Below are 20,691 nucleotides of genomic sequence, written 5' to 3' on the forward strand. Positions count from 1 at the left end.
TTTGTAAAACTCTTAATGGGCATAATTACTCTTCGGCAGCTTTTACAACTTTCACTTTGCTCGTCTGTTCTATTTCATATGTGCTCTGCCCTCTAACAGGCTTTGCTACTGGTTAACCCCTTCTAAGCTCCGCCTCGGCACCGTGAGACAGATCTTTGCACTTACAGCCCAATCAAGGGGTAGCGACCACACACCGCATCCCCCTATAAACCCCAGCACATACGATGCTCGTTTTCGTTTTTGACTCAGCCACTCTGAGGATGGATTTTCTCCTATGAAGATTCTGCCAAACTCTGGTGTTGTAGGAAGTCCACACCGAAAGACCTGTTGGACCTGCGCCTTCCTGCTGGCGGCCTCTGATGGCCACAGCGACTGCTTTTGCTGCCTTGGCTGGTGCCACCAAGATGAAGCTGACCCCCCCCTGCCCATATCGTGCTCCCTTGGGAGGAGCATGAATGGTGGCGGCAGTTCACCAAGTCCATCTGTTTCCTCCACACCAGCCTGGTGCCGGTGAATGAGGTGGTGACAGCTTCCTCCAAGGCCACCACCAGGAAGTCACAGGATGAGTACGGCATGGAGGAAGAACACCGTGTCTATGAGGAGGAGGACCCGGCAGCACTCTTCCATGATGACCCACCAGCCCATTGTTACCCCCACGACGACCTCCACAGCCACTCTGCTTCGGCTGCCCAGCAGATGGACAATAATCTCCCTCCATCTCCACTGCCTTGGGGGTCAGTAAGCAGCAGCGGCAAGTGGCTATTATGCTAACTCAGCCGCTAACACACAGGTTGTGTACATGACCAGCATAACAAGGGAGAAGCCACACACCTTCCCTATTTCTCCCCCTGGAGTGGGGGCACCTGTGTTAGGTGTGTTACATCTCTCAGCTGACAATCTGTTTATGTCCCACTGGCAGAGTAAGTGCAATCTTCATGTAACACACACAGCCCAAGCTGGGCACCTAGGTATGCTGAGGAGGAGCATAAATTTTTCCATGGCAAGAAATGATAACAAACCCACGCCTGCACCAGAGTGTAGCATACAATTTCCAGTCACAGTCTGAGCTGATTCTACGAGGAACTGGCCAGAGAAGGAGATAGTTTTCTCCTTAAAACTCACGGACAGTAACTGCATTGATGGTGTGGCCAATTGTGTGCTTACCCGCGACTTCAGAGATGACACAGACTGGGGCGATGTGAGTGCTTCTATGCCGCAGTCGGGAAGGGTATTTATTGGTACTGTCGTCGCCTGTTTGGTTACTCACTGGCGCCATGCACTTTCTCCACTTGTGTGGAGAGGTCGTTGAGCCTGCTCAGATAGAGGGGAGGGAGGATTCTGACCTTCACAGATGACTGGTTGATCTTTGCCTCCTTGCAACAGGAAGCCAGGGCCCTCACGCAGCTAGGCTTTGCTGTCAATTCTCGAAAGAGAGAGCTCCGCAACCAAGTCAGCAGATGCAGTATCTGGGATTGCACCTGGATGCTCAGACCATGAATGCAAACATATAAGAAGATAGCATGACTGTGCTGTTACGGCAGGCTCACCAAGTGGAAACAGCTGTGATGGTAATGGCAGGGAGGCTCATGTCATGCTAGGGATGACATTGGCTCACCCAGTTGTGCGTCAGAGATTGCTGCATATAGGAAAACTCTAAAGGTGCTTTGTGCGTCTCAAGTTGCACCCGAGCAGCAGCAACCTCCGTAGGCTGTTCATTCCTGTCCAGGCTCAGAGCAATATAGGCTTTTGGAGGTCACCCAGCCTTCTCCACGAGAGAGTGAGGATAGAGTTCATTCTGCATTATGTTCAGGTACTCATGGATGCATCCTTGGCCCGCTGGGGTGGGATGCTCGACCAGGCCTGGATAGGTGGTACATGATCAGAACCTATGGACTATATCAACATGCTGGAGCTGAGAGCGGTTCCGTAGGTGTTCCATCACTTTTCCCCACAACTGTGTCACAGGCATAATGGTTGGACAGCACCACAGTGGTGGCTTACCTAAACAGGTAGGGGGGTGTGAAGTCCCCCAGGCTGCACAGGATAGCTGCGGAAATCTTGACATAGGCAGATCACTATCTCCTCTTGTTGAAGAACTTCACTTTACAGATCTATGGATGTCATCCAGTTATTCGCTTGGATGCATTCCAGCAGTAAGATTTTAAGATCCAGCAGCAGGGGCGACAGTTGGTCATTCCATTCCAATGTCTACCAGTGTATCAGTCCATCTGTCTCACAGCCTGTTGTTCCATCAGAACTCAAACACACTGATTTGTACGCAGTGTTTCTTATACATTTATTATTTACTTTTAATACTTACTTTTAATAGTAAGTCCACACTAAATAACATATGGCAAAAAGTTTCTGTTGCACTGCTCTCTATAGGTTGAAACTAATGTGTTACTGCTCTAAAGGACCTAAAGCTTATCTTGCTTGTACTACTTGCTAATTAAAAAAGTACAGTATTTTCCTGTATTCTCTAATCACAGTAAATAGCTAACTGAATTACAGTAAGGTCAATGTAGAAATGACAGTAACTGGCTGGAAAACCTACTGCCAGTGTACTGTGGAAGTAGTACAAAATTGGTTACTGTGAATTTCTACAGGACATAATTGGTTTGCTGTGATTTTCTACAGTACATAGTTGGTTTTTGTGATACTCTACAGGATATTATCGGTTACTGTGTTTTTCTACAGTAAATAAGTGTTTACTGTTAATGAATTTCTACAGTACATTATTGGTTACAATGATTTTCTACAGTACATTGTTGATTACTCTGATTTTCTACAGTAGCCACTTGATTACTGTGATTTTCACAGTAACTCTTTGATTACTGTAATTTTCGATTGAATACACAGTATTCTACTGTGAAATAGTATACAGTAATTTACTGTGCGCAAACACAGTAAATTACTGTGGATTTCACAGATATTTTTTTACAGTGTGGTCCTCCTCAAGTAAAGGTGAGAGTGTGAACAACCTTACATATTTTCAATTCAATTCAGTTAATTTTATTTATATAGTGCCAAATCATAACAGAGATCATCTGAAGGCACTTTTCATGTAGAGCAGATCTTTATAGTTATATTTACAGATACCCAACATTCCCACATGAGCAAGCACTTGGCGATAGCGGCAAGGTAAAACTTCCTTTTAACAGGTGGGTTGAGAGAGAGAGAGAGAGAAGTTTGTTTTATGTGAGCGTTAAAGGACATATCCTGATCAAAAAGAACTCTGAGATTCCTAACAGTGGTGCTGGAGGCCAGAGCAAAGCCATCCACAGTAACTTTATCATTAGATAAGGTGTTTCTGAGGTGTTGGGGGCCAAGCAGAATAACTTTGTTTTGTCCGAGTTTAACAGCAGAAAGTTGCTGGTCTTTATGTCCTCAAGGCAAGCTTGAAGTTTAGCTGTTTTAACTGATTGGTTTCACCAGGCTTCATTGACAAATACAGTTGGGTATCATCAGCATAGTAATGCAAGTTAATGGAGTGTTTCCTAATAATATTGCCTAAAAGAAGCATATAGGTGAATGAACTGGTCCAAACACAGAACCTTGTGGAATTCTGTGACTAACTTTTGAGTATATGGATGATTTATCCTTAACATGCAGAAACTGAAATTGATCTGATAAATAGGACCTAAACAAGCCTAGAGTGGTTCCTTTAATGCCAATTAAATGTGCCAGTCTCTGTATTGGATATGATGGTCAATGGTATCAAGTGCAGCACTAAGATCTAACAGGATAAGTACAGAGACCATTCCTTTGTCTGATGCAGTAAGAAGATCATTTGTAACTTTCACTAGTGCTGTGTCTGTGATGCACTCTAAATCCTGACTGAAAATCCTCAAATAGACTATTATCATATAAAAAGTCACACAAATGGTTGGTGACAGCTTTCTCAAGGATCTTAGAGAGTAAGGGAAGGTTAGATATGGGTCTATAGTTGGCTAAAACATCTGGATCAAGAGTAGGCTTTTTAAGAAGAGGTTTAATTACAGCTCTTTTAAATTACATGGCTTGTTAATAAAGACATATTGATTATATCTAGTAAAGAGATGCTAACTACGGGTAAAACTTCCTTAAGCAGCTTAGTTGGGATGGGGTCTAAGGGACAAGTTGATGGTTTAGATGAAGACATTATTGAAGTTAGTTGGTGAAGGTCAATGGGAAAGAAACTGTCTGAGTATACATCTGTTGTACAGCTGTTTCTAAGGTGCCTGTGTTTGAAGATAAGTCGTTGAGGGCAGGAGGTGTTGAATTTTGTCTCTAATAGTTAGAATTTTTATTATTAAAGAAGCTCATGAAGTCGTCACTACTGAGAGCTATAGGAACACATGGATCAGTAGAACTATAACTCTCTGTGACCCTTGTTACAGTGCTCACAAGAAACCAAGGGTTGTTTTTATTTTCCTCTATTAAAGATGAATAATAAGCTGCTCTGGCATTACAGAGGGCCTTCCCTTAAGTTTTAAGACTATCATGCCAGGCTAAGCGGCATTCTTCCATTTTGGTAGAACGCCATATCCTTTCAAGTTTTCACATAAATTATGAAAAAAAATACAGAATCAGGATTTAGAATATGAGATTCATTCATTCTGTCTACTTTCAGTCTTATCCCTTGTCTGAATACTCTTTTTATGTTCACTAATTCCAGCTTTTAATATGCTGTTGGTTTTTTCCATGTAGGCTGGTCCACCATGCCCTTGTGGGTCCCATGTGACCTGATGATAAAGAGTTAGATTAATCCTGATTAGGTTGATTTCTTTAAAATTGCTTTGTAATAAATGTTTCGCTAACAGATTTTAATGATGTTCATCATTTATTCTAATATTAAGTCTTTAGTAAAGAAACACTCAAATTTATAGTGCACATAAGGTCTGTGAGTGCTAGTGGATACCAAAACAGAGCTAAAAGGAGAGTAAATTATTGGACTTGCATTCATATAATTTGAATGGGTGATGAGAGCCTGCCTAAAAAAAGAGTTTTAAGGCTGTGGTCTCTTTTCTGTCACATTTAACCTTAATCATAATTTGAAAAGAACAATGAAACACTTAACATCTAATTATGCCCTGTGGCATGTATAAAAATGCTGAACAGGCCCATTTGATTCTTATTTTGTATCAAGCTGTCAAGAGGAAAAGATGTAAGTGTCTTTGAAAGAGGTTGAATTGTTGGGGCAAGGTTGACAGGAGCTTCAGTCACAAAGACTGCTCAACTGGCTAGTGTTTCAATAGAAACAGTGACTAAAGTGACATCTACATTTAGATCTGTGGGAAAGATATCAGTAAATAGGGTCGTAAATTGTGGTCGACAGCACACATTTGATGACCATGATGCTTGTGCATTAGTGCGATATGTAAGGAAAAACAGAAGAGCAGCTCTTCCACAGGTGACTGATAATGTCAGTGCAGGACATGATTGGACTGTCAACAAGAAGAGTTTATCAACATTTACATAGAGAGGGATATTAGCCAAGATTCAAGATTCAAGATTAACTTCATTGTCCCACAGAGTGGAAAATTTGTCTTGAGCTCTTTGCCTATGCTGCAGCCATAAATAGACAACAGAAAATATAAAAATGTGTTTAAGAAATAACAACCAAGGATCTAAAAGCACCTAAACCATTTTTAGATACAGAAAATGTACAAAGGTGTTAGTAAATAACATACCAAGGTTCTAAACATACCTAGGCAACAGAGAGAAAAAAAAAAACATTAATGAAAATAAACGAGAAAATCCCTTTTCCATTAAAAATACCTTCCCTCCTCGCCTTATCTGCCACTAATTAAAAGTGTTATTGATATAATAAATGAATTTTTAAATCTATTTAGGCTGCTACGAGGGACTCTGAACCTCCTACCAGAGGGCAGCCTGGTACACAGTGTGTAGAACAAGGGATGGGTCAGATACTATCCTATTGGCTGGCCTTAGGGTAGTCTGTTCATAAGTAGACTGCAGGGACGTATGCTGTTTTACCCCGATAATCATCTGCTACAGAGATGGTCAACAGGGGTATTTAGATGAAAACACCAACATATTTGTATGGGGAGACCTGTGAGACGTTTAGTAGTATAGTAGGGCTGCAGTGCATAAAGCTCTCATTACAAAGATGAATGCACATTTGAGAGTTTAGTGGTGCAAAAATCACAGGCACTGGTCTACAGAGATGTGGAAAAAAGTGATAGGCTCAGATGAGTCATGCTTCACCATATTCTCAACACTGGGTGAGTGCATGTGTAGCATGCACAAAGAGAACGGTACAGGCCTGAATGCTTGAACCCCACAGTGAAGGGATCTGGTGGCTCTGTTATGCTGTGGGGGTGAATTTGGCTGGAATGGTTTGGGCCCTCTTGTCCCCTTAGAGGGACGTGGCACTGCAAATTATGGCAAAGTTGTTCTGAATGATCCCCTTTATCTTATGATGAAACACTTCTATCCTGATGGGAGTGGTCTTTTCCAGGATGACAATTTCCCCATTCATAGGGCGAACATTTTGGACTGATGAGTTAGAGGCGCTCACCACCAGCATCAAAACACCAAATGAGGTAATATCTTTTTATTTATATATTATGTTATACATACATACATACATAGAATTTCAGCTTTTGACCACAGGATGTCAGGATTAGCTACTGTATGGAGTTGGACTTGCATCCCAAAAACTTTAGCTCTGATGAGAATGATTTTAATGACTACCTACTTTTAAAAATGGAAACTATTACATAGGTTTTTAGTAGCTATAAACACCATGGCACTACATACCTGACAAATCAACTTCCATTATTAAAAAGCAGACATTTTTCAAACATTTTTTAACCCCTAAGAAATTAGCTGAAATTATAAATCACTGTTTGTGTGATTGTAAACCCCCTATCATTGATAAATAAACAATAGATTTTATACTTCAAGGCGCAACTTCACAGGTCTAAAATTCTTCTTTTGAAATCTATTTCATTTTGATATCTTTGACAGTTTCTATAGAAAACGCAGCGGATGTAGCTAGAAAAACACAACGGCATATCTCAATACTGTCTCAACTGAAACAATATCCCTTTTTTATTCTCTTTTGTTTATTTATATTTTTGCGTTTTCGAATAAATTCCAGTTATGCAGCTTGAAAAACGTAATGGTTTCCTGTGTGTTGGAGAGGCGGTGGGTTTTAAATTTACAATTATTTTATAATACTTAATTCATAATAGGCCGATTGACTAAAAGGACAGGCTTTAGTGGAATGTATCACTTCTGATTGGTCCTTGCTCCTATATATTTGAACCTGACTCAAGCGCATCTTTCTTTATTTAAATTGCCGTAAAATAAAGCCTCCTCTTGGTCTTCATATATCACAACGATTTCTATCTGCGAACTGACTGTGAATACAGCACAAACAAAAGAGCAGACAGGTGATGAATATCGCTTTTTATGCGTCTTACACAGCTGAGATCAGGCCTATGGTGACACAGGATTAAATTGCGACGGTTTATTTCAAACTGCTGGATAACGCCTCCGTTTCACATCTGTCCTGACTCCGTTCAGAATAATGTGATATGGCGATAAGTGAGGATGTCATTGTTGGCAATACTTAATATGCACATGTGAATGTGAATCTGTATTGTGAAAGCAGACTGGGGGGGGGGGAGTAGCTTTTAACAGTGCGGGTCATCATGTAAATTTTAAATCAGGATGCACTTGCACAGATTTAATTTTGGGTCCATCGGTGAGTTTATATTGACGAACGTAGTACATATTGTTGTAACCCACAGAAACTAGTTTTAAAAATAAGACAGTACAACTAAAATTTCTAATCTTGAATTTGAGGGGAAGTGTATAAAATGATTCACAATACCGAATATTTCTGGTTGACCATAAGATACATTGCTCCTGAATATTTCATCATAGGCCCCTGTCAATAAAACATTTATTATTATTTGGAATTTTCATAGCCTATTTAAAATTCTGTTAAATGTTAGATTTTATTGTCGGTAAATTTTAGTATCCACCGTGCAGGTCTCAGGAAGGAATCCCAACTTCGGGGCAGGGACCACCCAAGTGTTCCTAAGGTAAGATTTTTTTCATCATGTAACCCTTCAGATTTGTTTATTTTTGACTTTATGGAGTAAATATGCTTAATTTTAAGAGGTCACGGCAAAAAAGGGAACCACTGGTCTAAATGCTGCCAGGAATAAACTTGTGGAGAAATATGAAAATTGAAAAATGTTTTAAGGAGGCATTAAATGGTAAAATCAAGGTTCAAGAAGTTAAGAATTGCAGAGACATTTTATTGGTCATGATATTGGATGTTTCCTGTTTTAAATCCACCACAGTGTCATTCCATGACGTTGAAGGGTGTGTCGGTATTTTATTTTATTTTCAGACAGTGCAGCACTCAGTATATGGACTCACTGGACTCGCTTTTTGTGGAGGCGGATCCATCCAAGCCAACAACGCAACAGAGCGGTGGAGAAAGTGCTCTGTGGAGGGCAGGGGCAGGGTTTCTGTGTTCGCTTTTACCCTATTTGAAGGGGAGACAATGGCTAAGGATGGCACATCAAGTTCAGGACTGCCGGACCGTTTTCACTCCAAACGTCTGGATTTCCATCAGTTGATGGGTTTACTGGAGATTGAAAACTTCTGAAGGTTTCAGCTTTGCGGATTTTACAGACCCATTTGCTCCATATTTATTTTCTGCCGCTTTTTTAGGTTGTGGAGTTTTCAGAGGTGACACAGACTACACAGACCGGGAAATCTTATGGAAATTGCTACTAGTCTGAAGCGTTCAGAGAGGCGCTTGTCGGCCAGCAATCACCACTCTGGTGCGTGTTTGATGATGCTGGATGACATAGAAGATCGTCTGTGGACTGATACCAGCTCTCTGGATATTATGATCGGTGAGTACATGTTCTTTTCTTTTCTTTTGTGCTGGCAGGAGGTTCAATAGCTAATACCAGAAACCCGGTTTTTGATAATTAGCAAAAGTATTGCACAGTTTGTCAGGGGCAGACACTTTTTTTTCTTGATTGTATTCATTCTTATTCTCGTTAATTCTTCTTTCAACCCACCATTGTTCAGAATCTTTTTTTCTTTTTTTTGTATTTTAATTGCATTTAATATTAGCCTATTACATGATTGCAACTCTACTATTGTAGGTCTACTATACTATATTTTTCTTCTTTATTTACTTTTCTTCTGCATATATGGATTTTTTTGAGCCAGACACAGTTCAAAGTAAAACCACACAAACAAACAAACAAACAAAAAAAACCAACAATAAACAAAAAAACGGCCTTTGAGGAACGATATTTTTTACAGGTAGACGAAGATCTCTTGTGCAGCGTCATCAGTCGGATGACTTATAATTAAGGACAGAAAAAATGGAAGTCGTTCTATTATCCGTATTTCCATCTCAGTTGAAACACTATTTTTATGTTTAATCCCGTATTGATTCCATTTTTCATCAGTTTCACGCTGGCTCCACAGCTTCCTCGTTTTTTTTCTGCTTTTATTATTTGCTCTGTATTTTTCCTGTTGTGTTTATGTGAGTAAACATGTGAGTTTATGCTTTATCGGTTTTGCTTATGTATTTAAACATGCATAAATCATTCCAACGCCATTCGGATTTTACACGCAGTTGTTTTGTTTTAATTTTAAACTACACCACACATTATATAATTCTTACTGTACAAGAGGACTTTGACGCAGGTTTTCTTAAGTGTGAATGAATACGTATGCCTGTATGAAAATATTGGCTGGATACTTCTATTGATGCAGCCAGCACGTATAAGATTATGCTGGGTATGACAGCATGATAGCATGGTCTTCACCATTGGGGAAAAATAAACTCCGAGAACACATGTACCGGGCTGAGTATTTGTCATATTCAGAGCAACCAGAGCCAGTGTTGTTTGTTATGTTTACCTATTCATATGACGCAGTCAGAGTTTTGGTTTTATTTTTTCAGGTAATTTCTGTCTCAACTTCAAAACAACAAATGTCAAGGGGAATTAATTTGTAATGCCTACAGTATTAAAAAACGATATTTAAAAGTTCAGTGGGAACTGTCCATCCAGAGACAGTTACTCTAATGACAATCCACAGACCTCAGTGCGAGCAGTTCTTATTGGAACTACTTTCTACCGACGAAACTGCCTATTCCCAGAAACTATCTGCATGGCAAGATACCACTTTGACAAATGAGACTTTTTTTCTCACAATTTCGGTGAAATGACCCGTTAACACAGAATACACAGCCATAAATCAGGAAATAGTGTTTGACCTTGTACTATATGGATAAAAAAAACAAAAACAAAGATTTATCTCGTTAATCGTTCATGTCATTGCTTCACTGTGTCCTTTTCTAACAGTCAGATGGTCTATTCTGCAAGGCTGTGGTCTACTGGATCCAAGTCATGCTACTGACCCTATTTGTCCACCTCGTCCTGTCCGGTTTTATGTTCACTTTATTGCAGCAGCTCAGGAGGCAGTGAGTTTTATAGTTTTTCCCTCCTCTTTAGCAGGCGGGGACTCTGAACAGGCCGTGTGTGAGGGCTGCACGCGGATCATCTCAGACCGCTTCCTGATGCGGGTCAACGATGCATCCTGGCACGAGGAGTGCTTGCAGTGCGCCGCCTGCCAGCAGCCGCTCACCGCTACCTGCTACTTCAGAGACACAAAGCTCTACTGCAAGACCGACTACCAGCAGTAAGGCGCTGTCTTTCTTCATTACACCATGTATAAGTGCAGTGGCTCAGTGGGGCCCTTCATGGCGGAGTGTGTGCAGTGGAAGAAGCTTTGTAGCTGCTAGAAAGAAACTCGCCGTGATTAAACTTTTGCTTACGTTTTAACCTGTATATAAAGGCTAATCTTTTTTCAGATTTTAACTGCTCAAAGTGTTTCACGTGTATCCAGCATTTTTTATTTCCGTTGCGGTTAATATTCCCCTATACCGAAAAACACTTTTGTCTCATTCAGACTTCAGTGCTTTTTTTATTTTTAGGGACAGCATGTCTCAAATAAGGATTTTAGGATTAAAAACTACACTAAATTAATTGACGACATTGGCTGACTATTGTATTTTGTTGTTACGCTTACTAGTGTAATGTCTACTCCACAGTTAACTCCAGGAAACTAAATGCATAACCTATCTGCCTGTTATATCTGTAAATATAATGTCTTTTCGACCATAGACTACATGTTAATCTAAATGTACAAATTTCTGACCAATTCCATAAATATTTTTTAGGCCCTTATTTTTGTGCTATTGTAATTAACGAACAATGTAAATAATATCAGTCAAAAGATTATTTACATTTAAGTTATTACTTTTTTATTTCTAGAAAGTAAGCAAGAATTTTAATACATTAATTATTATATAATCAATTCTAATAATTCTAGTAATTTCCGTAAAACTCTGTCCTTTTTTAATCTATGAGTTAATTAAAAGATTAATATGCATGGAATATCATGTGGTTTATACGACATAATATTTACTGTACGGCATTAATATGAATTATATAAATGTATGACAAAAGAGCCACAATAGACTACTCAAATCCAATGATCTCATCATATAGTTCGGCAATGAAGACGTTGCATTAGTACTAATTAGAGAAGCATACACTGATTTTTCGATTACTATATTTTTACATGAAAACTTATTGATCTTAATGCGCTGGCTTGGTTCTTAATACATTGATAGTGAATGGGGGCTTTAAAACAAATATGCATTACGCTTTAATGCATTATGTATATAAGTTATAAACTGTACAAGTCATCAGAATGAAGTTGCATGATCAGTGTGCAGAAGTGAGTATTTTGAACTTTGATTGGTGCATCTATATGCAGGTGTTGTGTTTCAATACAATAGGACTGACTGGGTCTCCACAGACATTAATGTGCTAACTAAAAAGTAATAAACTGTACTTCATAATTTAACAATTCAAAGAGTATAAAAGTTAACAATGAGACAAGTCATAGCACCCAGCTAAAAGAATTACCTGCACTACCTGCAACTACCCTGCAGCTGTGTGGAACTTGCCTGTTGTATTGAAGTTTCCTCCCGACAGCCATGCTTACAGCAGGCCGTTTGACTGTCAAATCATCTTTCTGCTGGGTTTCTCTGTGAGTCTGTCTGTTTTTCTTAAAAAGTCTTTGTCCTGGAGCTTTCAACACTCACACTTCAGTGTTACCACTGCATGCAGGACGTCTTGTCACCAACAATGGGCAACCTGGATCTCCAATAACATTTTACTGCACAGAGACATCCTAGCTTAAACTGCGTGTTTCATAGTGCAGGCTATGCACAGTTTCACCAAATTGCCTGTGACAGAGGTTCTTAAATCTTTTCATTGGGAGGATTCCTATCTGTTGATTTTTCTGTTTGTTTTTTAATGCCATCTGAAAATGTTAAATTATTACATATGAATTATGAACTTAGGGAGAAAATTAATGAATTTTTCATTTTTTGGGATTCCACTGAGGATGTCTTAAAAACCAAGAACCCCCCCCCCCCCAAAAAAAGAGAGATAAATATACATTAAAAAGAAGATTAAATATATTTGACTTTGACAATCAAATTAGAACAAGTGCAATGAAAATCAAAGGAAGACACTGAGTGGGGATAATTTAAGAAAATGGGAGTTTAAATAATATGTTTTAAGAGATGCCCTCCCTGATCATCTAAGACACATTGTTCCAGAGTTAAGGGGCCCTGCTTCACAGGGCCTCATCTGGTTTTTAGTCTTGACCTGGGAACTACTAACAAAGACCAACCAGAGTATCTCAAGCTGCAGTCAGGCTTGTATGGGGATAGCCAGTCACAAATAAAGTTCGGAGCAAATTCCATTGCACTGACTCTATATGTAATGAGTATATATAAAAAGTTTCAGAAATCTAAATGGGATTAAATAAATGAATGGACTACAATGCTTTACAGATTAAAAAAAAAAAAAGTATTTTTGAAATGTTGAAAGGGTGCAGGAAGCAAGATTGGTTTACTGAATTTACAAATTTGATTAAAATTAAGGTGATTATCACAATAACACCAATATTTGACCAAGGGCATAGTAGAGATATGAAATGTAAATTTATCTTGTAAATTTTCTGCTTTTATTATAGCTAAACAATGTAAACCAAACCCCAATATGCCAAAGCAAACTACAGAAAGTAATTGTGACAGAAAGCTTTGGAAGGCTTTATTGGGAGTTTCAGCAACTTGAATGACTATATTCTCAAAGAAAGTGTGTTTCAAGTGTAATAATTAGTTGTTAAAAGCATGCCATGGAGCATACCTCTTATTGAAAGACAAAGTGTATGGTTTGAGGAAGAAATAATTGTGAGGATCATTAATTACTCTCCCGGTATGGTACATGTCCCACTGTGCTGTATAGTAACATTCAGTGTGCAAGCATTTTCCTGGTGAACAGTCACTCTCTGGGGGTCTGGAAGTTTTTATTTCTTGAATTACAAATATCGGTCAGATTATGGGCATTGAACTCTAGAAAGTCACATGCAGGTAAGGTTTATTATGAAGGAGAAACAAAACAGATCCTTAGTTTAGAAATGATCATAATGTTCTTTTTGGATTACATGCAATGAATTCTTTGTTCATCATCCATTTATCTTTTACCTCAGTTTCCTATCTGTCTTGATCACAGCAAAATTCCCCAAATCTAACCTTAAAATCTATTTATTTCAACCTCTTGTAAATTTAAAATGAAAAAATTCCATAAATAAAAAAGACTCCAGAATTTTATTAAAAAAGAATAAATGCATATGTATTAATATTTATATTTCTTAATTATTATTCTGTGATCTTGATGCGGCTGTGCTACGACTATTCCAGTGTTCAGCTTTGATAGTGCATTAACATTCCGAAAGCCAACTGGTAAACAGATAAGATCCAGATCCAGAGAACCTCTGGATAGGACACACAGACTGGTAAAATTAAATGCAATAAAGCATCGAGAATAATGCTATTCTAGCAGTCCCTGTAATATTATACTGATATGAGAAAAATAGCTATTGTTTAGATCTAACAGAAAATAAGTTACTGTAACAAAGTACAGTTTAATAAGGTAGTGTAGGTAGGTAGGTACAATAGTGTTTGACAGAGAAATCTCATGAGTCAATATAAGGAATATTAAAATCACTAGAGTGACATTGTTAGAATGCATTAGAAAGTAGGCCAAGGCATAGTTTATATTACATTTCACATATATGTAGCTGTTATCTGATGCTTGCTCTGACGATGACACAACAGTTCTAGCTACTAGCTACTACTAGCTGGATAAATGGCTCTGTGTGTCAGTGAGAGGTGAGAAGTAGAAACATAGAGTAGTGTAACACTCTGTCACAAGATGTGAAGGTTTGTATTTTGATATTGTTGAAAACCTACCAGGGCCGTGAGGTCATTTCCAGATGTTTTTTTTCCCTTCAGTTTTCATCTCCATTTCCATTTTTCACACAAAGTTTCAGTCCATTTCTAATTTTGTTAATGAATGAAAGGTGTTTAAGATTATGAATGTCTAATATAAATATAGATGTGTGTACATCTTAAAATGCATTTTCAGTTTAATTTAAAAAAAAAATCACACTTCTTACTACCTGCTGAGTCTCTTGACCTTGATTACTTCAGGTTCTGGTTACACATACTCAAACAAACGGCCAGAGGAAATTAAATAAACACGATATGTGGTAGTTGTTGTTTTGTGCCTAACCTAGAGAAGTCTTAACTGTGGTGGTGGTAGATCAAAAAATGCTATTTTTGTAACACTTATTTGTATCAGTTTTGGAAGGAACTGACAAACAATGTCAACCCACTGAGAGGGTTGCAGATCAGAAGATGCTCATTTTGTTTTGTAAGGCACTGATAAACTCTATCACTCTGTGGTGTGTAGGATTATAAAGATGTTTTTACAATCTGGAAAAAGCACACATTTTACCAGTAATCTCAAAACGCTTACAGCTACATCTACCTCTTATAAAGCATATGGATATGTATTAAAATGTGGCTTCAGATCTGATTTATTTTACATATCCACAAGTTTCCTTTAACTACTCAATAAAACAGACTCATTGTATTTTCAGTACTTCACTTAATAAAAAAAGAACGTTTGTTTTCAAACCTGTTTGCTTAGTTGCGTAATTGTGACGTTCACAGACACGTATTTGTCCAATCTTTGAGTACAATATGAAGTTTAATATTTTTATTATAAAATTAAGTGAATGCTCCCAGGAATTTAAAGAATTATCTGGTGTTTTACTATATTTTATTATTGTCAACAAATCCCATGTGCAGACCAAAACCAACAATGATAGTCCATTTCTCAGTACTTCTCTACCTTGTCTGTTATCTGTAATCTGTAATTTCCTTAAAACAGCTAGTCAGTGTAGTTTTCATCAAACATTACTCAAACAGGAGTAAATAGTGCATTTGTTGGGGACTAGTTTCAGCAGCAAATTAATCCACATTTGGTGCTCTAGTAGGTATTTCTGGCAGCAAGATGGTGTAAGTGGGGTTGAGTCAAAATAAAGTACGGAGTGTGTTCAGGGTAATGAAGGAACAGTGCAATAGTGTTGCTCACTGATGAGTTTTTTATAGTTTGTAGACAACAATGGAGCTCTATGGCACTGAGGAATAAGATATGTCAAGCTTTGAAAACACTAACAATACCTGTTAGTAGGATACATTCATTGTTGGTTTGGCTCTGCACATTGGATTTGTTAATAAGAAGAAAAATATAGAATATAACCATAACTGTCTTTCTCTCCAAATGTAATGTAGGGACTGTATTTTCTTAAAATAATTGCCCAGTCAGCATGTTTTGTCAGTATTTCTACTCTCTTGAAAATGCTCCCTAACTGCAGAAGAGAAAAAGCACCTCAAACCAACTATGGATGTTGATCCAATTCTCTCAGAAATCTGCATTCTGTATAACTTAATATATTACGATTGAGCTATGCTATTAGTATATAACTGAACTATTGCACCTTTAAGATTTGCTCTGAATATTTTAGACTTGAGAGATCCATAATAGATTTATGTATGCAACAATAACTGTTTTTGTCTCTTGTTGCCTTTGTAGAACTGTCAATATTATAATGTTGCTTCTTGTAATTTTTTTGCTCATTGCCCTTCTTGTTCATCATGACACAAGGAGGTATGTGGGATATGTCATTGTAAAACTGAGCAGGATTATTTTATTAGAAACCAGAGGACCTTGTGTTTTCAGCATTAAACAAAGCAGAGACCCCTACAGGTGAGGATTCAGGAGTATCTCCTGCAGCCAACACAGCAGGCTGTGCAGGACTGTTAACATGCCCTGTCCAACTGGGAGCAGGGGGCAAAGAATAGAAGAGGGTGATGGACCACAGCTGATCAACAGCCCAAATCAGCACTAGAATAGCATGCCTTCATGAAAACTTTTCAGATTAGATTTCATCGCCTCCCCAGACCCTGCCCCAGCAGCTGCAGGTTGTGCTCCTCCCACAGTCTTCACCATCATCTGACTACAGTGATTTATGCTATTGGTCCACAGACCCCACTTTGATTTCAAAACAGAGGCAACATGAAACAGTCTCCATAGTACACGGAGCTGTGGATGGAGAGTTTTCATCTTACAAAAACCTCTGCTTCAAATGGAGGCAAATACATTTAAGGCTAGTCATTAGATTTTGAATATGCTACATGAAGCAAACACATAATTATCTACTTTTTTGAAATTCTAGATGTGTTGAGTTCAGCAAAGAAACATGCATGTATGGAACCTGTATCACCAGGTACAGCAATAATTTATTGTTAAAATTGTAAAAATAATTGATGAAAGAACACTCACAGTATTGTTCCTTAAATGTAATCATCATTTAATAATGCAGGCCAATGATTGTAACTTTATTGTGTTTATGAAAAACTTCATAGGTTCCTGTCCAGTTTGTATTTAAGTTGTAGTGTTATATATTAGGCTTTGGTATATTGTATTAGTATAGGCTGATCTGGCTCACGAGGTATAGTGGGTTTTCTACTAATCTCAGGGTTGGCATTCAATGCCCACCTCCTCCTGTCTACATGTCAAAGTGTTCTTGAGCAAAACACTGAACCCCAAATTTCTCCCATTGGTTAGGCCAATGCCTTGCACAGTAGCTTACTGCCATCAAGGTGTGAGTGTGTATGAATAGGTGAATAAAAGGCAAACTGCAAAGCGCTTGTATAAAAGCGGTATATAAATGCAGTCCATATGCCTCAAATGAGATGTGGTTTTGGGCATGAATACAAAAATCTCCGAAATCCTGTGACTCAAATGATGAACATTAGATAAGACACACAGAAAGAGGAAATGGCAGCTGAGAAGTAAATACATTTCAACAACAGAACTTGGATTTCTAAAATAGAAACCACGAATGAAACACATGTACATACACACACACACACACACACACACACACACACACACACACACACACACACACACACACACACACACACACACACACACACACACACACACACACACACTTATACACACAAACACACACACACACACACACACACATACAGACAGAAGAAAAGCAAACAAACAAACAAACAAAAAAACAATTAAATACAACAATTAAATAGCCATGCTAGCAGCTCTGTTAGGCTGTACTTTGGCCAGTGGTACTTTGAGCTCATGCTAACATGAGCATACTACCATGTTCACAACGACAATACTAAATGCAGTGCAGGGCAGATCAAAAATTGTGAGGACCAGCAGTATCTATTCCATCATGGTGAACAAATGGAAGAAGTAATGGCTACAGATAGCGGACAAAGCATGATCAGCAGTATCTAGTATCTAGTTACCAGCAAGCAGCTAGATACCTCAATAGATAATGTTGGCTTAGTGTAAGGCAGTAGTTAACATTTTAGGTTACTGTTCTTTATGCACTTACTATATAACTAGCAAAACAGCATGATAACATTAACGTAAATAAAACTATTAATACAAGCATAATACTAAATGTATCAAATTAAAATGATCATCAAGGTCAGTCATTGTTCTTCTGGTAAAATAATGGTATCTGGTAACAATGCAGGCAGCACAGAGGTAGGGAAAGGGAGAGGAATGCTGAAAGCAGTGGCCAGACATGGATATGTCTGGAGATACAGATGATCAGGAGAGAAGTTGGAAGTGAACTATAATGCAATTTAGTAGAGTACGTAGACATTAAGTATAAGTATCTATCTAAATAGGTCGTTTATACAGCACAACAGGTAACTGCATCTTTTGTATGAATGACTGCAGTTACATGGACAACACTACTCCAATCTTAATCAGATTAAGACACAAGTAGACAACACCAATTTTGCCATGAAACATTAAACAGCTGACAACAAGCAAAAATGAGCAAAGCATCTTGTTGACATAAAACCAGGATAGGAAGACAATGTTATGTGTGCTTGTTTTAGCTTGTTTTCAGTTGTTTTATGTTTCATGAAAAGATGGTGTCCACCCCTGTGTCTTAATCTGATTAAGATTGGAGTATTGCAGTCCATGTAATTGCAGTCATTGATTCATTGGTGAAAAGATGCAGTTATTTCAACACTACATGTTACGTTTATTTCAGGAGACTAACAGGGATATAGAGATAGAACCAGATAGAGAGCGGAATGTTAGCTATAACATCACTCAGTATTTATGCAAGCATTTAATGAATGACTGTGACATACCGTAATATTATATTTGTGATATAACATTTATTTTACACTATGAGCACAAACTTAGCTAAGCCTTGGGACAACATAATATCTTTGGTGTTACAACAAAACGACTGAGGATGTCTTATAGGGGAGGCATCGATGGATCCAGAAAGTCCCGATTTTGTTCCCTCATTGTTCACTTATTCTCTTATTTAACCTGTCTTCTGTTGGCAAACCATTAAAATAATTGGAAAAGGCATCCGGTTGATCCATATTCCTATGTTGTAAATTGACACCTGACACAACTAACTGTCACTTTACACAAAAAAGGTAATCGCTGTTTACAAACACAAAAAAGGTCTATACACTTTTTGTCAAAGTCAGTGAATATCTCCTCACGGTCCTCAAACTGACCGTACTGTGTGTGTACTCAAAAACACTCTGGTGTTCGTACACAGTCCTAGTTCTGTAGGGAAACAAAGACTGAACCATACACCATTCCAGCCAATCAACACGTTGCCTCAGGAACACAGAAGGGAGGGGTGTAATTTGATTGGCTTCTGAGCCTAAATCAACAACCTTTCGCTAGAATATATTTCAGCTTGTATTCAAACCACGTCACATTACAGATTTTTAACTGACATGGAGTTTAAAATAAAATACTTTTGATTTGCATAACTGCTAAAATTTTATTTGTTTCCCTGTAATGAAGGAGTAAGTGTTCCCTTTTGTCACTACTAAATCACGTCACAACCATGGTTAGCTAGCATAGTTCTGAACAGTTGTACACACATAAAAACTAAATCCATACCTGCAATCACACCCAAAAAAGTTTGCTTAATTGCAAAAATAGGTGTTTGGTAGTGACGTTCCTTAAAGTTACACATTTACTTCAAAATGATGGTATCTAGTCAGCATACAGCCATGAGAGAGACACCATTTTTTTTTCCCCACTCAAGGTGGCAAAGACCCTTCCCTGCCCTGCCTCTGATTGGCTCTGATCCCTGGCATTTTCTTCTAACCCTATCCTCATTCCTAAACCTAACAAACCAAACCAATTAGAGGCATAGTAGGGCAGCTCTTTGCCCACCTCAGATGGGAAAAAAATTCTGAAGAGAGACACAGGCATACTTCCCATTCAAAAATGTAGAGGTGTTGCTAAAATCAGTCTCAGACTGTGGACTGAAACATACACTGTTTTGGTTTTGATGTGGGGGAAAATGTGGGACAACAGTTTTACATACGCATATTGATTTTAAAAAATATATTTTAAAATGTATTTTTTTTTACTTCAATTTCAAAAAAATAAAAAACATATTTTTATAAACAGCAATGGAAAAATTTTCAAAAATTATGTCATTATCATTTTCTGAAGTTGAAATTTAGGGGTTTGGGTTTGGGACAGCCACCTCCCAACTGAAAGCACCCTATAAATGAATATTTTATGTATATTACAGGTATAGAAAGCGATTCTAATCCAATATACTCTTTGTCTAATTCAGTGAATATCTCCACATGGTTCACTAGCTGTGAGTTCTGTTTGTGCGCTGAAAAAAAATTCTATTGTTCCTACACAGCCCTGGCTCTGTATATGGGAAACAAACGAAATGGCTTGGACTGAGCCACACAACACTATTTCAGCTAATCAGCAACAGGGGGCATTTATGCTCATGCACAGGACAATGCAAAGAAGAAGGAGAAGAGAGGAGATGGGGGGAAAGAGGACGGTGGAAGCGGCAGTCTATAAATCTTGCACATGCTAATGGATAGTGTCAATTTAAGGATTACCAGGGGAAGGAGAAAGAGCACTCTACCCTTCCAGTGCCACCAGACTGTGTGGAGTTTTGAATGGGATTGATTGGGACTGTAGACAGGAGACCGGTGTCAACATTGAAGCAAGTGCATGGAAGGATGTGAGGCGGCAGGCTGGTGGCGTATACTCCACAACATAACTGCATTGTCAAGAAGGAGGGATGCTGAGGAAAAGCCAAAGAGGAGAAGGTCAGAAGAAGAAAAAT

General features: G+C 38.3%; 1 protein-coding gene across 1 annotated transcript in view; it reads left to right on the top strand.

Moving 5' to 3' along the window:
• Positions 1–8,749: 8,749 nt before the first annotated feature.
• Positions 8,750–20,691, top strand: part of LOC120806511 (LIM homeobox transcription factor 1-beta-like) — a 69,536-nt gene continuing 57,594 nt past the window's right edge. Inside the window, exons 1-2 of the mRNA XM_040157751.1 lie at positions 8,750–8,888; positions 10,515–10,698. Of these exons, the coding sequence (XP_040013685.1) occupies positions 8,750–8,888; positions 10,515–10,698 (323 nt within the window). The remainder of the gene's footprint in view (positions 8,889–10,514; positions 10,699–20,691) is intronic.

Source organism: Xiphias gladius, chromosome 20, assembly GCF_016859285.1.
Source record: "Xiphias gladius isolate SHS-SW01 ecotype Sanya breed wild chromosome 20, ASM1685928v1, whole genome shotgun sequence".
NCBI classification, from domain to species: Eukaryota; Metazoa; Chordata; class Actinopteri; order Istiophoriformes; family Xiphiidae; genus Xiphias; species Xiphias gladius.